Source organism: Gambusia affinis, linkage group LG21 (genome assembly GCF_019740435.1).
Source record: "Gambusia affinis linkage group LG21, SWU_Gaff_1.0, whole genome shotgun sequence".
Lineage (NCBI taxonomy): Eukaryota > Metazoa > Chordata > Actinopteri > Cyprinodontiformes > Poeciliidae > Gambusia > Gambusia affinis.
In genome coordinates this window covers 22,345,007-22,360,374 of record NC_057888.1, presented here as the reverse complement: position 1 = coordinate 22,360,374, position 15,368 = coordinate 22,345,007, and the positions used below count along the sequence as shown (strand labels likewise).

At 37.3% G+C, this 15,368-nt stretch overlaps 1 protein-coding gene across 5 annotated transcripts in view; it reads right to left on the bottom strand.

The window, feature by feature from the left end:
* The window catches only part of LOC122824227 (E3 ubiquitin-protein ligase HECW1), a 77,394-nt gene that overhangs the window by 15,391 nt on the left and 46,635 nt on the right, over positions 1-15,368 (bottom strand). For 3 of the 5 annotated variants that reach the window (XM_044104578.1, XM_044104581.1, XM_044104582.1), the window contains 9 exons: positions 14,990-15,088; positions 13,940-14,093; positions 11,181-11,266; positions 8,936-9,042; positions 5,138-5,323; positions 4,298-4,432; positions 3,073-3,187; positions 915-1,011; positions 412-495 (listed from right to left, as the gene is read on the bottom strand). In XM_044104578.1, the coding sequence (XP_043960513.1) occupies positions 412-495; positions 915-1,011; positions 3,073-3,187; positions 4,298-4,432; positions 5,138-5,323; positions 8,936-9,042; positions 11,181-11,266; positions 13,940-14,093; positions 14,990-15,088 (1,063 nt within the window). The remainder of the gene's footprint in view (positions 1-411; positions 496-914; positions 1,012-3,072; positions 3,188-4,297; positions 4,433-5,137; positions 5,324-8,935; positions 9,043-11,180; positions 11,267-13,939; positions 14,094-14,989; positions 15,089-15,368) is intronic. The other 2 variants (XM_044104579.1, XM_044104580.1) reach the window with 2 other exon arrangements.

The following is a 15,368-nucleotide window of genomic DNA, read 5'->3' as shown; positions in this document are numbered from 1 at the left end:
CTGTGGGAGTTTTGAGATATTAATGGATTCATAAAGTGCAGATGCCAAGCTTTCTAATGATGTCAAACACATAGAAATACAAAAAAAAATCTAACATCCATCTTGGGAGTCAATTGTGTTTGACCTTTTAGTTCCAGAGAAACACTTCTGAATAGCAAAATACTTTGGGAAAAGTTTGAGCTTCTGATTCTGTGAGAGAACCTTAACCTCCTCCTGTCCTAACCTGAATGTGTAGCAGTTCACAAAAGGCAATAAAAACATGGCTGAGCAAGACCAATATGACAAGCTCATTTAGAAATGAGGGCAGTTTAAAAAACTCTAATGCAGCACTGGACGAACATTCTGGTTCAATTCTGGGAACAGATGATAACTTGTACCAACTCTGTAAATGTGACCTTCATGAAGTTTTACCTTAGCAGGATTACAAGGTCTGCATCACATGACAGCTTCTCCACACCCTGAGTACCTTCTGTCCGGATGTAGTGCACCTTTTCTCTACATCACAAAGACATAATGATAAAAAAAACATTATTAATACAATACAGTAGTTCAATTTCACTTATGAAAAGAATAATAATTGACATATTTGGGATACTTCTTCTGCTTAACTTCAAAAGACTTTGATAAGTCTTTTGTTACCATGCATCCTTCATTGGTGCTAATGACATAATAACATGGGATTTTAGGACAGGGTGCTCTTAACATCAAATCTCTGCGTTAAGGGATTTGCCCACCTGCCCATATTGTAGCTAAAATCTGTGTAAAAAGATGATGTTGGAGCTAAAAGATTTTTTCTTCACTTCTAGCAACCGAATTTAAACAAATGTAAAATACTTGGATTTTATAGTACAGAAACAACTCACATTTTTCTGGTAATACTTTGCAGATGTAGTTCCCTTTTTGTCTCTGCTTACCTTAATGCATGGTTTCTGCTTAGACTGGGCTGGCGCTCCTGCAGCATGTCAAATATGTTTGGCTGTCGCAGGAATGCCACTATCTTGTCATTGTAAGCTATAACAGATACACACAGCAATTACAAACTGGTATACATTTCAGTTAAAAATGTTTACTCCCTGATTTCATATTTCCTCTGTTTTCAAACCTAATTGCTGTCATCAAGCGTTTGCAACAGCCAGCAATGAGCCGTTCATATCAGTCTGGATAAATTTTGGTTTACTCTTGATTCTACAATTGCTAGAATTCACATATTGGAGGATTTACCAAACAAACTTCAGGCCACACCATCTTAATCAAAATGAAATTCAACCTTTCACAACGTCTATCTAATATCTTTATATGTGAGCCATTCTGGGGATTTGGACTAGAATTTGATATTTTTCTGTGTGTTTATTTAGATTTCTGTGTTCTGTGGAGTCTCTGTGTTGTCCTGTCTACCCCTTGATTACTTACACCTGTCTCTTGCCTCCTTGTCTATTTAAACCAACTTGTGTGCCTTGTCGGGTCCTTGTCGAATATATGGTGTCAAGCTGTCTTGCTGTCAAGTCTTTTGTCAGATGTCCACTGTACCTGTTGCTATCAGTTTTGAGCCTTAGCCTTCTGTTCATTCTGTGCTTCCTGGACTTTGGATTATTGTGCTTTTGTAATTCATTTCATCATTAAACAATCATAATTTACTCCAACCTGGGTTCTCAGCGTCTGCCTCATCACCTCTCTACTGCACCTCATGACGGTTGTCCTTCAATCAATCAATCAATCAAATTTTATTTGTATAGCACATTTCAGCAGCAAGGCATTTCAAAGTGCTTTACATCATATCAAACACCAAAGCACAATGCAACATAATATCAATAATCAAAACACAACATTAAGTCAGGTTCTGTAAATAAATTTGTAATTGATTACGTTTCAAATACAACTCTAAACAAGTGGGTTTTCAGTTGACATTTAAAGGAAGTCAGTGTTTCAGCTGTTTTACAGTTTACTCGAAGTTTGTTCCAGATTTGTGGTGCATAGAAGCTGAATGCTGCTTCTCCTCGTTTGGTTCTGGTTCTGGGGATGCAGAGCAGAACCAGAACCAGAAGACCTGAGAGGTCTGGAAGGTTGATACAACAACAGCAGATCTTTAATGTATTGTGGTGCCAAACCATTCAGTGATTTATAAACCAACAGTATTTTGAAGTCTATTCTTTGAGCTACAGGGACCCAGTGGAGGGACTTTAAAACTGGTGTTATGTGCTCTATCTTCCTGGTTTTAGTGAGAACGCGACCAGACATTATTATTATTATTATTATTATTATTTATTTATTCATTCATTTATATGCCACATGTAACTGAATACACAAATTTACAACTTTCAAAAGGCTCCAGTTTTGTCCCATCATTCTACAGAAAAATTTTTATAAAAGTTTTGGGGATCATCAATATATGTTTTGGGCAAATGTGAGATTGGGGGTGAGGGTTGTTGTTTAGATTCTTTAATCCACTCCACAAATAGGTTATTTTGAGAGATATCTTGATAATATATATTAGTCAGTAATCAGGACAGTAGTGAAATTGAAGCAAATATGGTTGTTCACATTCAATGCATGAACTAACAAGTTGGAATGATTCTATTGTTTGCAAAAAACTGTCTTTAAATACATAAAAATATCATTTCAAAACCATAAAGTTATCTACTGAAATCTGATAATCTGAAACATTTAAGGGTGGGAAAAAGTTAATCCAGAAGAATTTCTACAAAATATGATGCAGTATTGTACAGTGGGGGAAATTGATTTAGTCAACCACTGATTGTACAAGTTCTCCTATTTAGAAATTAGAGAGAGGTCTATAATTTTTATCATAGGTACACTTCAACTATGAAAGGCAAAAATTCAGAAAATCACACTGTAGGATTTTTAAGGAATGTATTTGTACAAATCATCCACAAATAAGCAAGACTTCTGGCCCTTCTCTTATCTTCTCCACTCATTACCTGAGTCAATGGCAGCTGTTTGACCTTGTCAGCTTGCACAATCAGTGGCTGGCTAAAACTGGCTAAATACTTTTTGCCCCACTATATTGTATTCTGTGGTTCCATGTCAAGGACAAGATGCTATTTCAACCCTTACAGAGAGCAGTCAGCTGCTTTGGGTCAGTTTGACGGTGACTGCGTATGGCTGCTACCAGGGTGTTACCGGGCCGACCCATCAGAGACGCCCCTCGACTCCTGGACACTTCAGAGGCCTGAGTACAAACCAAGACAGGAGACACTGTTCACTGATTGGGGGTCACTGATCGGAGGCAGCTGAAGAGTCACTTCAACAGCCTCATAGTCTCATTTGTTTTAAACTTGTTGGACCAAAATTGTTTTAGAAATTGAACACATATTAGTACTGGCTACATCCAATTCAACTTTCTGTAAATTCAAAACACAGCCTACAAACTTAAAAACAACAACAGAGTATTTACATGAAGTGAGAAAAGAGTAACACTGTATTTGACGGGTTGTGAATAAGACTATTAAAGTCATAAACATGACATAACACCTGTCATGAACATGAACTTTAGCTTTAATAACATAACGCTACATAACTTTTAAAGTTTAATCAATAATACTTTTATAACAAATTTATATCAGATCATAATTTCCTGGTTAATATCAAGTTGTCATAACAAAGACATTTTGAATAATGTCAACTATGTATCAAAAGTGTCATGATTTACTGAATGACACTTTATGACAACAGTCATAAATATTCATGAAGACTTATTCATGTTAATGACAGGTGTTATGTCATGTTTATAACAGTGTCATGACAGTCTTATTCACAACTCGTCAAATAAAGTGTTACTGAGAAAAGTGTGCAAACACGGATGTGCAAAGCACAGCAGAGTCATATAGACTTATTGAAATTGTTTGAGTGTTGTTTATATAGTCTGACAGCAGGCACAGAGATGGACTTCCTAATGAACTGATGGGAGAAGTTCCTTCCTGCTTCAAACGCTCTAGTATTATCAAAGTCCTCAAGAAATTATCATGGGGTCTTTGATGACCCCATGATGCAGTCATCTAATCCCAATATGGGGTCATGTGGCCTGTCACCACATGATTTGGTCAGGATATCTTTTTGCTGAAGGACATGAGAGCAGCAAGACATGTGGAGTCTTTCTCCAGGTGATCATTACAGATTGGCTGCTTGTGTAAACCTAATTTAGTGAAGTAAACTCATATTTAGATTTTTTTATTGGTTTGTGCTGACAGAGGAGGAGCTACAATTCCTCTTTGGATAGCATTGTTTCTCCTGGAGAAGGTGCTGAGATACACAGACAGATAGACGTGTATTGGCTGTGTACCTCTCCAGCGCTGTAACTACGGAGTCTCTGCAGGTGCTGTCTGTGGGCCAGGTGGCCTGGCAGTCGACCATTCTGCAGTGGGATCCGAGGGTCAATGAAGGTTGTGGCTCGGCTGTTGTGATCCACAAAGAATGACTAGAGAAATAAAAGGCAGAAATATTTCAAGTCAAACTGTTCCTAGATGATGGGTGAGGGTTAACCCTAACCCAGTAGTCCCCAACCTTTTTCGTGCAGCGGACCGGTCAACCCTTCGTAAATTTCCTGCGGACCGGGGAGTGCGCGTGCGCTATAAGGATCGTGACCGACGCCGTTGTTTCGCACTCATTCTGCTGCATGTTGGCGCGCAAGACGTAACCGACAGCATCCGGTTAAGGATTTTCAAAATAAAACCTCCTCCAGACTCAATACATAGAACGGACATATTTAATTATTTCTTGCGCAGCCCGGTACCAATTAGTCCACGGACCGGTACCGGTCCATGGGTTAGGGTATGCTCTAACCCATACCCTAAACCTGTGGGAGTAAACCGGTGTACACAGACAGAATATACAAAAGCTATGCATAAAGACTCAGGCTGGGACTCAAACCTTCTTGCTGCAAGGCAACAGTCCATCTGCACCACTGTACAACCCATCGAACATACTTTTGTAGTCCATTCATAATTTAATTACTGTTTCCCATAGTGTAAGGAAAGCTTTTTCCCTTAATAAATTAAATCAATACAAAACAATGCTTTACATTTGGGCTATTTTTGTTGGATGTTGAAACGTACTTGATGATCTCAAACATTAAAGTGTAACAGTAAGGCAAAAATCTGAAATCTGAGAGGGGGTAGTCTACCTTTCCTTGTGGGTCAGTCTTGATTTCCCAGCCTCTTGGCAGCTCCAGCTGTGTGTCTGCAAACTTGTTAAGGAAGACCACCAGGTCCCTGTTATGCTGATAGCGCTCAAAGTTTCTGGCATCACGACGCACCTTCAGGATCATGTGCTTCACACAGCTGCTGGTGGTGAACATACGGTAAGCTGCCTGTGGAAGAAACAAGTAAGAAGTACTAAGAAAGTGACTGTAAGGAAAGTTATATGTTTCCTGTTCTATAAATAGTTGTGTGATCACTACCTGTGTTGGATAGTATTTTGCTTTGTAAAATCAGATGTAGAGATACAAAAAACCAATGGTGGTCACTGATAACTAGCTATTAGTTAGTTATTGTAACCCTTATGCACTGATCATAAATATTAGATTTGCTAACACACTATCAATCAATCAATCAATCAAACTTTATTTGTATAGCACATTTCAGCAGCAAGGCATTTCAAAGTGCTTTACATCAAATCAAACACAAAAATACAATGCAACATAAAAACACAACATAGTCAGATTCTGTCAATAAATTTGCAATTGACTACTACTGACTACACTACTGACCTTTATGCACGTGACATGATGCTCTTTGGAACATGGCCCACTCTGCCATGATAGACATAAAAACATCCAACATGTGCTCATATGAGGCTTGTCAAAAACAGACAGTTGGTAGCCTATGTCTCTTTTATTTAGTTGATTTCACGGTAATAATTGTCATAGTGTGCTGTGCGGTTAGCTGCACAGACAATGATGAAAACCAAATTTGTAATTTTAATGAGGAAAGATACTGCGGTGATGGATAGCAGTCTTCAATCATAAAGACTGGTAGCCCTCAGTGTAATTCCATTTATACAGTGAACATTAGCTTGCTATTTCAATCTTTTGTGAAAACCACCATCAATGACCCCAACTAGGTGGGCTGCTTCCACAGACAAATTAGCTCCACTTGAACAAGTAGAAGCCATGGCTGTATTAACAAAAACAACTAGGGAAAATGATCTCAGTCCCTCCGTTCCTCACTTAGCCGTCCTGTTGTCCTCGGGTAAAAATGACCCGCCACTGTGTTAAAACTCCCAAAGATCCATTAAATGTTATTTTAGGACAACAGGAGGGTTAAGAAGACATGGTGCCTTGCGAGATTAAGTGAAGTCATTGCATAGGGTCAATACTAACGTGGTATTTGGCAGAAGATAATGTGAAAGCACTATATTCATCACAGCAAAGCATTCTGGGTACAAAATTAATATAGTTTGCTGCACTGAATTATGGCTGGAGAAAGTGAGGCTTTCAAAACAATTCATGTGGATTTTTGGTGTATTTGTTTAACAACCCTACTTCATGAACAAACAATGTTAATTGTTAATGTAACTTTATAACTCATTTGTTTCTTGCATACTTGTCACTTACTCATTAAGATTTATTTTGAAAAAAACCACGAGGAAAGGAAACAGACTTGCTACGTAAACAGACTTAAAAAAAGAGCATAAATATAAACGTCTACTTAAGGAGTTCTAAACAGAGAATAACCAAAACACAGATATCAAACTTTATTCAACGGAATGTTTCAAATAGCCAGGTACACTGTAAAATGTAATAGTATATCTTACTCAAAAAGAAAAGTGACCTTAACTCATTCCACCTTACTCTGTTCACTATACTAACTTAAACTTAGCAAAGACAACTTTCTACTGAGGCAAGTAATCAAACTCATCAGCAGCAAGTAACCCGAACGTGGAGTTATGAGTGAGCAAAACGCATCTGCATAACCAGCAGAAAACTCGGCATCATTCGGCAGCTCTCGTTGAACGCACATGCGCATTGGACACTGACGAGTGACGACGAGTTTGAAAGAAGCGCCAAACTGTCAACAATACGGCGGTTGCTGCAGCTAAGTTTTGTCACGGTAAGTCCCACTGTTTTTTAGCAAACTTATATTCGTTATCTCGGCCGTATAATTCATTCGTAAGTCCAGGTTTTGAGGTTAACTTTATGCGTAATGATTTAGCGATGCCTGGGACTAACGTTAGTCGAAAATATCATGTTTATTTAGTGGCAACAAGATGGAGCGGCAGTGCAAAAAAGCTGTCCGGGGCGCAAAACAAAAGAAGGAAAAGGAATAAGGATAAAGATGTTGGCGGGTTAAAAAAGCCGCTGTACTGTCATGATGAGTAGACTGTTATAGGTGGGACAGCTGTAAACTGTAGGAGAAGCAGCCATGATGAAGAAGTGTTATGTTGATATGTAATTGTGGTGTTGCTTCTATTGTTGTTAGGACTGCGAAGACCCAGACGTGTCTTTGCATCCTGATGGTCAGGATTGGGATCCTGACCATCATTCCTGAAGACAGGCAGGCCTCCACTGACTCACTGCACCTCCCCAGTCTTCAAGTACTGCCATCATTTTGGAAGGAAGTCTTGTCATGAATGATCTTGGAAATCTTCCACATGCCATGTGCTTGCTCTTTGGACTTATTTAAACTCTGAATTTGGAATACCCTCAACAACTGAAGTACACCTTTGACTTCATCCAAAGGGTGCTTCTCTCACTTGGACATAAATCCCTAAAACCAAAAATACAATCACTCAAAAATCTTCTGATGCAATGAGTGAATGTGATGTGACATTATGGATCAAAGTTGATACCTTTACCCTTATTGGAAAAGTGATTTTTATTTCTTGTTTGATTCTTTTTTTGTTGGAGAGAGCATCATTGCACTTGCAGACTACTAAATGGTTTTATGTTAATGAGGAGAAACATTACTTCACTTCACTACTTCACTATTTACTTTATCAATGTTATGATAAATGTTGGGCTCTATTATTGAGAATTGAGTTTTTGTTTCACACCAGTCAACAAAGACATTTACGCAGGGATTCTCAAAGTTTTAAAGACTGAGTGCCATTTGAAGGATTCAATATTAGATTGAAGGCTGCCCTAGAAAAAAAGTCATGTAATTTTTTTCCCTAAAAATGTCTATGGAAAACTTTGTTTCCAGGTTAGTGTGTATGTAACCACACTTGAGAACCGTGTATTTAAGGTAAACTTGTTTAATTATTAAACATTTTTTTCCATTCAAACTGTTGTCTGTTGGCTCTTCGTTCCAATAACTTAACACTTTTGGTTCATCTTACTTGAACATATCAAGGCAATTGGTTTCCTGATATTTTGCAAGTAATGTGAACGCTTAAACGTGTAAGCATAACTTATTTTTATGAGTACTGCTTAATTGACATAACTCACAATTTGAAGTAGTCATAATTGACATTTTATAGTCAACTTTACTAATGATTTTGAGTTAACGGCACTCAAGTTTACTGCCTTTATCTGAGTGGTCTAAACATAGTTATTTTTAGCAATAACACCTTAAAATGAATTAGCTACTTTTCTTGGAGATTTTGAGGCAATCGGTTTCCTAACTTTTTTAAGTAAAGTGAACTTATTACATTTTACAGTGTACACCACTGATGTAAACCTATAGTGATCTGGTCTTAATGATTATCTTCTGCTTGTGGAGCAAAATTACCTCAAGACTATAATTACCGAAAGAAAACTAATCCAAACAAAAAAAAGTGTGAAGTTACTGATGGAATATTTTTAACTACTAAGTTCAGCTTTAGCTATTCCTAAGGTGCTTTGGCTTTTGTTTTGTAAATTTTCTTCAAACATGATGTTGTGAGTTATGGCTGAACATCTCTGTTGATGAGTTCAAAGATGGTGTTCATTTCATTTCCACAAAAAGCTGTATGCGTGCGTGTTCTTGTAAGAAGCACTCACAAAGTTGCTGTGCAACACAGTGAAAAATTCAGGGTGTGAGATGAACTTGACAGCCGGTGACTGAAGGAGATATGTGATCTTCTGATGATTGACCGGGGAAGAAGGGGCTGCAAACAAAAAGAGAGCTATTATTCTTTAATAATGATCAAGAATGATGGCTGCACTGTGTTTGGTACACGTTTCTGGTAAGCAATAAGCAAATCAAAATAATCCTAACCCCGAAAGGTCTGCTGATTTACACTGTAAAAAATGAATTTAGGGGGTTATCAGATTAACAAAAGAATATCATGTACATTTAACTAAATAATTTCATGTTTCAAACAAAAACATTATACAATCATGTTGGATTAACAAAAATTCAACAATTTCACCTTTCTGAAATTGAATCATGTTGAGATAACATGATTCATTATAGTCAGACTGATATAGTGCTGAATCCGAGTGAGATCACGGGACATCACGCGAGTTCATGTGAAACAATCATTTTTGTCTTAACTTGAATAACATATTCAAGTTGAGATAATGTGATTCAATTTAGTCAGATTCATTTCCCTCTGAAGAGGGTCTAGCGAGATCAGGGGATCACGAGAGATTATGCGGCATAACTGTTTTGCGCCTGGGAAAACGTCAAAGTGGTTTTAGTTGGCATTTAATAGGGTGACCAAACGTCCGTATTTCCCGGGACATGTCCGTATTTCACGTCCTGTGCTGGGCGTCCCGGGTTTTTTTTAGAAAGTGAGGAAATGTCCTGTTTTTTAAATTACCTTTATTGGACCATTAAATTTACGGGCACTAGGGCACTGCGCACGGCGCTGCGTGTGACGTAATCCCTGAGCCGCGTCAGTGCGGGCAGCCCTGTTTTTAATCAGAAGATAAATAGCGTGGCTGTCAGTACGCCAAGTACATGCCAAAGAGATATCTCTTCCCCTCCCTCCCCCGCTCCAAGGTGTCCTGGTTTTCCCAAATGAAAATATGGTCATCCTACATTTAAGAACTGCACTGAAACAGTTCTTAAATTTCTTTCAGCATTTAAGAACTGCACTGTAGCAGTTCTTAACTTTCATTCAGTATTAAAGAACTGCACAGTGCAGTTCTTTCTTTCAGCATTTAAGAACTGTAAAAAAAAAAACTCTTTATTTAAAAAAAAGACTTTTTTTAAGAAAAGTCTTTGATTTAACATAATTAAATCATGGAAAGGATTTCGACACGATTAAATAGCTTTCTTTCAGCATGAAGCATATTTGTTGAGCTAACTTAATTTTCATGAGTTGGATCAACTTAATAATTAGTGTGAAGGTATCACTGTAACATAAGATGGTTTCTCCAGCGTGCTGTGGTGGCGCAGGGGTTTAGCACACTGCACGTTTGGAGGCCTTAGTCGTTGATGCAGATGTTGCTGGTTTGACTCCTGGTCCTGGCGACCTTTGCCTCATGTCCTCACCCTGTCTGCCTATCGTCTCAAAACAATGAGCCACTAGTGCTGCAAAAACTCTTTGGAGAAAAAAAAAGTTGGTTTTAACTAAAATGCCATTAATCTTAGTCAAGTAAATTATTTGGTCCAAAGTGTGTTGCAAATCAGTTGGGCTGGCTCTTTTAAATTACATTGGGTCCAACTATAGTAAATGAGCTGAATCAACATTAATAAATTAAATTGAGCCAACACATTTGCTTTAAATTGGCATAACCATAATATATTAAGTTTGGCCAAAACTTAATAGAATAACCGTAATAAAATAAGTTGAGCCAACTCATTTTATTTAAATTAGAATAACCATAATTGCATAAGTTGAGCCAACACAATTGCTTTACATTGGAATAACATTAATAAATTAAGTTGACCTAACACATTTGCTTTAAATAGGAGTAACAGAATTACATGGTGCTGAAATAAAGCAATCAGTAATCAGGTGGAAAACCTTTCCATGATTTTTTTATGTTCATCCAAAGAGGTATTTTTTTCAGTGTAGAAGCCAAATCTGACAGCTGTTATAATTCTTCAACACAACTTCCCTTTAGTGACACTTTACTTCTGAATTCAACAACAAACATTAAACACAATTAATTTTAAGTTAGTAAAAGCACTAAATGTTGCTTTGGTTTCAATTTCCAATAGGCCAAGTGACCTTCATGTCTATCAGGGTTAGTTAATTCTTAATGAGTTGGCTTTGGCAATTCAAACTTTAAATTTCAAAGGGTTTCATCAAGCAGTTAAACTGCTGGTGAAACACGTTTGTGAAAGAGATACCTGTCTGAACAGGCTCCGATTCACCGTCTGAACTCCGACTCCCACTATCCTCCTCTGTAGCCATGGTCCTCTGGATGTTCTGGTATCTATAAGAAAATCATAGCTTCATGTCAGGGGGGACATTTTGATGATGATTGTTATAATGGAGCCCATGCTGGAAGTTTGGTGATCCCGAATAAACCAATAACGACAGTTTGACTCAGCGCATTCTTCATAAAAACATGACATACATAACCATTATGTTTTTTTTTTTAAATAAATACAATAAAGAGTAAGAACAGTTGCTGTTTTTTTACTGTTAAAATTATTCCGTATTTCCACTGTTTAACTGATTTTGGGCAGCATCATGCTGGTCTTAGGTGTGGTTGAAATTACAAAATAAAAAGAGGGGGTGTGCGCCGGCGCAACTGGCGAGGAAGACGCACACCATCAGATCTGTGCAGCGGGAGATTTGAGTTGATTGAATGTTTAAAACAAGTAAAAAAAGAAAAGACATAAAACAGCAATCAAAGTTCACCCCAGCTTCACAGATTGTGCATTTAGAAACCAGATCGGCGCTAGTACCCAGGAAAGGACACCACTGAGGGGGAAGAAAGTCGCTCCCGGTGAGATCAGGACTTTTCTTTTGGGAATTTTTGGTGGTATCACTCTTTTTTCCTATTTTTTTGGGGGGTGGGGGTTTGACGTTTTGGATTTTTCATTTTGGATTGGAAAGTACTCCAGGTTTTGTTTTTGAGAATATCAATCAAAATCAATAAAATTTTATTTCTATAGCAAATTTCAGCAGCAAGGCATTTCAAAGTGCTTTACATCAAATCAAACACAAAAACACAATGCAACATAGAATCAACAATAAAAACACAACATCAAGTCAGATTCCGTCAATAAATTTGCAATTGATTACGTTTCAAATACAACTCTAAACAAGTGGGTTTTTAGTTGAGATTTAAAGGAAGTCAGTGTTTCAGCTGTTTTACAATTTTCTGGAAGTTTGTTCCAGATTTGTGGTGCATAGATGCTAAATGCCGCTTTTCTTCGTTTGGTTCTGGTTCTGGGAATGCAGAGCAGACATGTCTGCGGACATTATTCTCTTTAAAAAAGAACGAGATTTTTTGGACATTCAATTATTATTATTATTATTATTATTATTATTATTATTATTATTATTATTATTATTATTATTATTATTATTATTATTATTTTATTTTATTTTTTATTTTTTATTTTTTGCTGATATAAACTGAGTAATTTAAATCTAACCCATTACTATTTTTTGAGGAATGGTGTAACATATTTTAGCTGATTCCTGTGACAGATCCACCTTGAGTATATTGTGTTCCGCTTTAAATCAAGCTGAATTTTACAACTTCTCAGATACAGCAAATCTCACAGCAACAAACTGCTGTGAAAAAAGCTTCAAGATTCTGAAGAGAACACAGCAGGTGGCAGAGCCGTCTCCTGACTAAGGGTTTGCTTCTTAAGTACAAGTGAATGTTTCTGTATAAACGATCACTACGTTGGTTAAACGTACACTTTAATGAAAAGTTTATTCCCCCACCAGGAGTCTTTTGTGGGCTCTAGTGTCACTTATATGACAGTAGGCTGACAGGAAAGGGGGGAAGACATGTGGCAAATGTCAGCCAGGTCCGGGAATCGAACCCATGACCGCCGTGTTGGGGACTGAGGGCCTCCAAGTGCGGGTCGCGCTATCCCCTATGCCACCACAGCACGCCCTCTTTAATAAAAAATTTTATCATTTTTTGGAAAACTATAAACTTTTCAAAAAATTAATGAGATTTTTTTGTGATGAAAAATGATACTAAAATAATATAGCAAGAGATAAATCCAATCAGGTAAAATTTCAGGTGGGACAAGTTGAAAATAATAGACAAAACAACTTTACTTTTTGTTTACAGATGATTCTGGCACAACACTGACCTGTTGTGAAGAAGGGTGAAAATGAGGCCACCTTTCTTTTTCTTTTGAAATATTTTTATTAGAATATTATGCTGTACAGACATACAGAAAAAGATAAAAATTAAGAAACACAGAGTGCAATCCCTCCTGCCACCCAAAAAAAACCTCATACGAGGTAATAGTTTAAACAGTTTGCGTTTGTGCCAATAGACATGAGTTATTTCATTCATCCTCAGGCATTTCCATTTGCAGATCAGTTATCCTTTCTTGTAAATATTAGATACTATTTCAAGGCTAAAAGTAAAATATAAAATTTGGAAAGTAGGCCTCTAATCTAATTATGATGAACGGCTATGTCATCTATGGTAGAAAGTGGAAGTCTGGCAGTAGATTTCAATGAGGCAGTAACAAAGTTTCTAATCTGTAGATACTTAAAAAATGTTTTTGGGGCAGATTGTATTTATTTACCAGTTCAAAGGACATCAAAACTCCTTCACTATAAAGGTCCCATATTATTTATGCCTTTATTCAGCCATATTAACCATCTGTCTGCTCTTCGGGGTTTGAATCTATTATTTCCCCAAATAGGTGGCAGAATGGTGCCAAACTAATATTGTGTTTTTGAGGAAAAATGCAATATTATAATAATAAAAACACAAGAAATTTACTTGAAAGTTTTTTTTCAAAGTATGCTTTAAAAACGTTACCCAAAAAACATTCACAATGAAACAGCAAAGTTTGTGAAAATGTTTTTTTTTTCCTTACTACAGTTTAGAAGTCATCTTATATGTTAACACGCACATCATTTAAGCAGAACAGAGCATGAATTTAACCCAGTGTACCTCCGGTTGAGCTGCTCCATTTGCTGTGTAGAACCCGAGCGAGGGATGCCATGGTTGCACTTGGCACCATGGCTTGGTCTCTGCCAAGTTGTGATTCTGTTGACATGATCGACATAGAAGACCCTGCCATGGCTGTCAACACGAGCTTCCCAGTCTGAGGGAACAGAGAAGGGAGAGAAAGCAACAGCCTCATTTAAATCTACTTTAAATCCAGTTGTTGGTTCCAGTGGGATACTGATGTTCCTAAACATCACAAACTTTGAAGACAACCAGAAAAGGTTTGGTTCAATATCATGACTTGACTACTCTGGATTGAGAACTTTGTAACATTAAAACTTATTCCTAACTTGGCTTCAAGTAAAACAGATTATGTTAAAGGTTGCATTTATTTGAACTTTTGAGGAACAATGTTAATTTAGTCTGACATCTTGCCAAATGCAGCTAAAATCTCAAGCTTAAGTTTGAGTTTTCAAAGATTTATTTAATTATTTATGTATTTCCATGAAGTCTATAAGATATTGTAAGTTCAAAAACAATTTGGTTTCTGGTATTTCTCCCTTTAAAGTTCCAGCTTCTGTAGGTTTAAAGGTTTAAATAGTGTATTTGTCTGGTAGAAACTTGATTTAAATGGTTGGCAGGAGAAAGGCTCACCCCACTGAAACTAACACTGGAGAAAATTTCTTACAAAGACTGTAACATAAATCTACATGTTTACAGCAATAAGTTGAGTTATTCTGTATACAAAGTCACCTCACCACTGAGATGGACTTGAGTGACAAACGTCCTTTTGCATTACAATTTTGCTTTTTTGGTCACATTTAATTCAGGATCCTGACATTTGCAAACTCCTTTATTAGACCAGTAACTTTTCCAAACAGTGAGCAGAATGAAGCTGTTTGCAATGTTGTAGGAGAATGTATGATGAGAAGGATAGAGTGAAACATAGAGGAAATGGAGGGGCCTAAACACACAAGCAGCAGGCACATTTTCCAGCATACCAGGAATTTAGGATAAGACTCCAGAGTAAGATTGGGAGCTCTGGGTTCTTACTTGGAGGTAAGGCTGGGTCAGTGGCAGCAGGAAAATGGTTTGGGTCATGGCTGGGTCGCAGTACTGGGAGATGGCCAACAGGAGGGGAGAGATCTGAGCCTACAGGACATCAGAGAGACATATGGTTGGGGATAACTATGAATAAATTAGTTATTTCAAAATATTATATATTATTCAACGCTGTTAATGAAAGGTGGGACAAGTTTATTACAATTATGTAAATGTATCCGTTTTTGGTCTGCATATTCAATTCTGCTCTCAAACACCTGAAGAAAATATGTATTGAAGCTGTGAAATGATCCAAAGCTGTAACAAACTGCCCTTCAAAATACCTCTTAGATGCATTTGGATTGGGTCTGTATTTTGGAAGTCATGAAGA